The sequence below is a fragment of the Prunus persica genome, chromosome G8 (genome assembly GCF_000346465.2).
Source record: "Prunus persica cultivar Lovell chromosome G8, Prunus_persica_NCBIv2, whole genome shotgun sequence".
Classification (NCBI taxonomy): Eukaryota; Viridiplantae; Streptophyta; class Magnoliopsida; order Rosales; family Rosaceae; genus Prunus; species Prunus persica.
This window is the reverse complement of record NC_034016.1, coordinates 7,573,207-7,579,772: the sequence shown is the minus strand read 5'-3', so window position 1 is coordinate 7,579,772 and position 6,566 is coordinate 7,573,207. Positions and strand designations below refer to the sequence as shown.

Here is a 6,566-nt window from a genome sequence, read left to right as displayed (position 1 = left end):
CGAGCCGCCACGTAACACATATGCTGTGGGCATTTCACTTTGACGTGGCACCCGAGCCCCTCCCCCTTCCCTAAATTAATGAATAAATACCCTCGACCTCCTCCATTCAATTGATCTCTTGCTCTCCCTTCATTTCATCAACTTCCAACTCTTCCTCATCTTACTTTCCTTTGTAGTCTTTCTCTCTCCTTAATTCTAGCTAGTTTCAATTAAGAAGAACACATAAAATGGCAGCAGAGGTTGATACTACTACTAGTGGTGAACATCAAACTCCCAATCGAGATTTACCGTCAGATCATTCGCCCTTTATGATCAATTCTTCTAATTGCTTCCCTATCACTCTCAAGGTACCAATAATAATCAATGCATCACTCCATCGTTTGTGTTTGACCAATGTTTGAAATTTGACTCTAGCGAGCTTCCACTTTTTTTTTCTTTTTTTTTTTTTTTTTTTGGGGTGAAAATTTTCCTTCTTGTTTTTATTTATTAATTAAATTTGATGATGATATGCAGTTCCTTGACGTGTGTTACCGAGTGAAGATAGACAACAAATTACAGTACACAGGCGGCTGCTGTTTCTCAAAGGGACGCCTCATGCAAAAGGGACAACCCGGACAAGAGCCAGAAGAACGGACCATCCTACATGGAATCACTGGCATGGTGTCTCCGGGAGAAATCCTAGCCATTCTCGGGCCATCGGGTAGCGGTAAATCCACGCTCCTTAACGCCCTTGCTGGTAGGCTTACCCGGAGACACCATGGGACCGTCTTAGCCAACGGACGAAGCCTCACCAAAGCCGTCCTCCGCAGGACCGGCTTCGTCACTCAGGACGACGTTCTCTATCCTCACCTCACCGTCCGCGAAACCCTCGTTTTCTGCTCCCTCCTCCGCCTCCCTCAAAGCCTCTCCAAAAGAGACAAAATCTCCGCCGCCGAGTCGGTGATCTCCGAGCTGGGATTGCACAAGTGCGAGAACACCATCATCGGCAACACCTTCATACGTGGCGTGTCGGGAGGAGAGAGAAAGCGAGTGAGCATAGGGCACGAGATGCTGATGAATCCCAGCTTGCTGATCCTGGACGAGCCGACGTCGGGCTTGGACTCTACGGCGGCTCACCGGCTGGTCAGCACGCTGGGGTCGCTGGCTCAGAAAGGAAGGACGATCGTGACGTCCATGCACCAGCCGTCAAGCCGAGTTTACCAGATGCTCGAGTCGGTGCTGGTTCTGAGCGATGGGAAGTGCTTGTATTTTGGGAAGGGGAGCGAGGCCATGACCTACTTTGGATCTCTTGGCTTCTCGCCGGCTTTTCCTATGAACCCTGCTGACTTTCTCCTTGATCTCGCTAATGGTACGCCATCTTTTCCAACCTTGTTCTATCTTACCTTAATTGTCGTTTCATCAATTTATTTTTGCTCCATCACATCAATATTTAGAGTGTCGTTCTAATTTAGTTCATTATATTGTTTTGAATGCTTTATAAATTTAGAGTTTAATTCTCAGTAACAATTTATTTTCAATACTACTTTTTTATATTGTGAAGGAAAAAAAAAAAAAAAACACCTCGCTAGGTAAAAATGAAACACATCATATGGCTAAGAGATATCCTATTTGCCTGAGTTTTACATGGATAATCTTTGAAAGACAACCTACAAACTGAGTAGTTCCGATCATTAGTTTATAGCTGAGAAAATAAAATGTGTTTATATATAGAAAATATATATCGAGGAAAAAGTGGGGTCCATATGATCCAGTTAAGGTGATCCATGTCCAAAAGTAAGTCTCGAGCTAGCTAGCAATTCCTTGTCCATACTTCAGCTGTTATTATTGAAAAAAAAAAAAAAAAAAAACTTCAGCTGTTATTTAGTGCGATTCTTATACATATGGCCATGGTTGGGCTATCAGTCTGTGCCCTCCATCGATGGTGGCAGAGTACGTTAACTGTCAGTCTCCCCCAACTTCACAAGTCCTTTTTGGTATTTTTGTCGTTTATGATACACAAGAAACATTAGACTGAACTTAGCCAGACACAGCTAGCTACAAAAAGAAAGAAGAAAAAAAAAAAAGTTCTTTTAGGATGACTTGGCATTCTGTAAAGGTACCATTTCTTTCAATAAATAAAAAACAGATATGTTATCATAATGCTTTCGTGCTCTCCACGCGTCTCTTTTGGTGAAATAGAACGATGATCTTTCCCTTGAATTGACTCATGCACTGCCTCTCTTTCTCTCTCTCTCTGTCTATTTAAAATAATTTCAAAACATAAAATAACCAAATTCCTACTGCCTTGACCTTTGAGTAGAGCCCGTAAATATTCCTTTGCAATTCAATTCTCACCGCTTACATTTGAATTTTGGGCTAAATTTAAAGAATTAAAGTCATGCATCTTCTAGCTTGTTGTAACTTGTGTTGTGGTCTTAACTTAGACTAATAAGATTGGGTTTAAGTCAATAGCTAGATATTTACAAAAAAGGTTATTTTGTGAGACTAGTAATTTGTATCGATATCGTTTAGGTGTGCGGTCTGAAATATAGACAAGACATGCAAAAGACCGGAAGTCTTCTTTTGTTTATAGTGATATTTCTGTTCTTAATGTTGTAAAAGTTTTCAGATTGAACTCATCTCGTCTTTGATTAGAAAAAAAATTAATTTTTCGGTATTGAGAGTGCAGTCAGCAAACAAAATAATGTAGTATGGACAGTGGATGTAGCCCACTATATATCATATCCTTAATTTCAACAGAGATTCAATGATCTTATGGGCTATCTATGCCGCTTTCGACCGTCCACTCAATCCCAATGCTTCATGGTGTGATATGAGCTACTCAATGATATAATGCAAATATAATTATATATATTTATATATTTTGTTCAATTAAGTTGACCTTTATTCATTGGGGGTTTGCGGATCATGCATTGGTAGTGACATGTTATGTTGCTCCTTAAAATGAAAGACCCTTGCGAATTTATTCATCATATCTTCTCGAACTATGATGGAGTTTTTTATATTTAAAATTCTATAACAACGATGGATATTTTTATCATATCTTGTTGGATATACTTGCTGAAAAAGTAAAAAACAAATTTCAGAGTATTGGTTAGTTTTTGTAAACCTAGGATATTGAAGTGGAAAAAGTTTATTTGCCTCGTATTATTGTGATAGCTCTTAATCGTATAACTTGTTGAGATTTAACTTGATTGTCTAATATAGTATTAGAGCTCTATATAACTTATTATTCGAAACTTGAATCATTATTCATGAATCCGCGACTCAATTCTTAATTAATTTATGAGGTATTATTGAAAGCAGCTGTTATTAGTGCTTAGAGAGAATATAGGTGGTGTTTGTCACAAAACTAAAGCTACAATTAAATAATGCACAAACAATTGTAGAACAATTGCTCTTTGACCAGCTTGCTAGCTCTAGGACTTTTTATCCTTTTTTGAGTCTTGTTTAAGGCAGAAGACCATGCTCAACTTTAGAGAGGGTTAAACAAACTTGAAGGGGCTTCTTGTCCGTTAAAAAAACCTTTCCTTTAATCTATTCGTAATATATATATATATATATATTATGGATTGAAGTGAAGAAATCAATGACGGCATCGATAGCGTGAGAAACCATCATTTGGTTAAGAAAGCATAAACATTTCGAAGTTGGCGAATCGCATCATTGTCTCTTTATTGAATAGTATATTTGTACATTACGAGAAAGCTTCGATTGAGAGATCCTCACAAAACTCTTATCATTTTTTTAGTGCCTAATCTTTAGTATTTGAATTATGTACCCTTTAGTTTCCGGGATTTTAACTAGCCTCCAGCCATATACTACACGCATGTTAATTGACGTCGTTTTAAATGTCATAATTTATGTATACATTATATAATTTTGTATAAAAAACTTAAGGGTGTTTTTATTTTCTTTCTAAACAGAAAATTTAATAGAGGACATGTTCTTTATAACTTAGGTATCTTTAACTTGACATTATTGCATTGGTATTGGATAGTGGATATAGGCCATCCTGTAACATCATTACGTATATTTGACCACAACCTCATGTGTGCATTCGTCTGGCCACTAGCCACAAATCATCACTTCAATAAAGTGGGTTTTCTTGATCACTGTCTATGCCTTTTTCGTACTCTTTTTTAATAGAATAAAGAATTAGGTGAGATTAATTCCTCAGTATGCACGCCTTTGAATTCTCATTTACCTTTTTCCTCGAATCTTAAACTTAGGATATATGAAGGAGCAACACGTGTTAAATTTGTAGCATTCATATCACCTAGTCTTACTTTTTTTTGGTTTGAAAAAACAAAAAAGCTAAAAAGGTTAAAAAGAAAATTTAAATAAAATAAAAAACATATTGAGAAAAATTAAGTTGGAAAGTGGTGGCCCCTCCTTTTAGTGGCAGCACCAACATGAGTGGCCTCTCACCTTACCACCAACACCGGTCAGCTTAATTCGGTCTGCTACTTATTATTATTATTTGGTCGTGCATGATAAAATAATTAATATTATTTGTTTAGTTATTGTGCATCTCCTTGTCATTTCTGGTTTTTTTTAGTTAAAAAGAGTGTTTCTAATTTCGTATTTAAGTACCAATTAATGTCCTAATCTGTCAATGGACCAAGGTCTACTTTGGATATAATATCATATTATGAGTGTCATTTTTGGTATCTTCTTTTCAAGGTTCTTTGATTGAAAATCTTCTTAAGTACCTAAGCAACCATTATCTTTTTAGATAAATATAGTACTTACTGACACAAACCTAGTTGGCCACCGATACCGTGTCTAATTAGTTAATAGCACGTGAATGGTCCGTGACCAATTTTTGTTAGGCACAAATGTACGTACAGTATTATTAAGGGAGTTTTACTATTATAAAATAATATAATGAAGTTAGATATATAGTAATATTAGTAATGCATTAATTAATTTTCAGTGAATTATATGTATATATATGCAGGAGTTTGCCAACTTAATGGTGTAAGCGAAAGAGATACGCCCAACATGAAAGAAATCCTTGTTTCCTCATACAATACGTTGTTAGCTCCCAAGGTGAAGGCTGAGTGCTTGGGAAATGGCCTTGTTGTATCAACCAAAGAAAATGCCTACATCGAGAACCATTCTTGTAACAAAGAGGAGCGCAGAAATATTGGTCTCACAAAAATCCCTAGGGTTTCCACTTGGTTCAACCAATTCAACATTTTGCTGCAAAGAAGCCTCAAGGAACGAAAGCATGAAGCCTTCAACTCACTCAGAGTGTTCCAAGTAGCGGCTGGAGCCTTGTTAGCTGGCTTAATGTGGTGGCAATCTGATTATTTAGATGTCCAGGATCGTTTAGGGCTTCTCTTCTTCATCTCTATTTTCTGGGGTGTCCTGCCCTCTTTCAACTCGGTTTTCGCATTCCCTCAAGAACGCGCCATCTTCCTCAAGGAACAGGCCTCGGGTATGTACACATTATCTTCATATTTCATGGCTCGATTGGTTGGAGACTTACCAATGGAGCTCATTCTCCCTACAATCTTTCTCTCCATCGCTTACTGGATGGCTGGATTAAAACCCGATTTTGGTGCTTTTCTCTTGACATTACTGGTTCTACTCGGCTATGTGCTTGTGTCCCAAGGGCTTGGCCTTGCTTTAGGCGCTGCTATCATGGATGCCAAACAGGCTTCCACCGTAGCCACTGTGACGATGCTAGCTTTTGTGCTAACCGGAGGATATTACGTGCATAAGGTTCCGTCCTGTTTGGCTTGGATCAAATATATTTCTACTACGTTTTATAGTTATAGGCTGCTAATCAATGTGCAATATGGGGAAGGTCCTAAAATCTCTTCCCTCTTGGGCTGCTCATCTCAACGTCATCATCATGTAGGTGATCATAAAGTAAACTGCAAGTTTGTTGAACAGGATGTTGCAGGGCAAATTAGCCCTGTGGTGAGCGTTTGTGTCCTGTTGTTTATGTTTTTTGCATATAGATTATTAGCTTATCTTGCATTAATGAGGCGCATTAAAGCCTAAATTAAGTCTACAATTTTACATTACATGCATCTAAGTTCCTTGTTCTTCAAGGGTTCTCTTAATTGTAATTAATTCTCCAGAATGGATGAGAAGACTCAGAAGTCAGAAGGGTGGATTTTTTTTTTTTCCCCTCTTATTTTGTGCTTGCAATGTACAAGTTGATAGATCTTATGTCAGCAACATTGCTGTATTCTATTGCAGTATACATCGAATCGAAATAACTGTAAGTTTGAACTTTGAAGCATGAAAAGAGCGATGTTGTTATTGTAAATGTAAATAATGAACACAACAAATCGTTCAATGGTATGGATGAAATGCAATATTGCATATAAATATGTTCTCTTACGTATATTAGATTTAATTCTGTTGTCTTCTGAAACTATGATCAAATCCTACTTTGCCCAGTAGAAGTTAAAGTGACACCCTATTAATCAATATTTTGCGGTTTACTTTAGCCTCAATCATTAAATATGTCAAATAATTTGTTAAAGACGCTGCTGCGGTATATGAGATTCACTTTTCTTTTATTTATTTATTTATTTATTTTT

The 6,566-nt window shown here is 37.3% G+C and overlaps 1 protein-coding gene across 1 annotated transcript; it reads left to right on the top strand.

Moving 5' to 3' along the window:
• On the top strand, nt 49-6,351 carry LOC18787970 (ABC transporter G family member 25). The gene is made up of 3 exons (XM_007221363.2): nt 49-347; nt 514-1,348; nt 4,964-6,351. The coding sequence occupies exons 1-3, from the start codon at nt 228-230 to the stop codon at nt 6,016-6,018; spliced, it is 2,010 nt and encodes a 669-aa protein (XP_007221425.2). The 5' UTR covers nt 49-227; the 3' UTR covers nt 6,019-6,351.

What these genes read in the sequence shown, in the direction of transcription:
- LOC18787970 (XM_007221363.2), top strand. Translation starts at nt 228, where the DNA reads ATGGCAGCAGAGGTTGATACTACTACTAGTGGTGAACATCAAACTCCC. An exon ending in GCTTCCCTATCACTCTCAAG is followed by an intron (nt 348 to 513) that starts GTACCAATAATA and finishes GATGATATGCAG; the next exon opens with TTCCTTGACGTGTGTTACCG. An exon ending in TCTCCTTGATCTCGCTAATG is followed by an intron (nt 1,349 to 4,963) that starts GTACGCCATCTT and finishes ATATATATGCAG; the next exon opens with GAGTTTGCCAACTTAATGGT.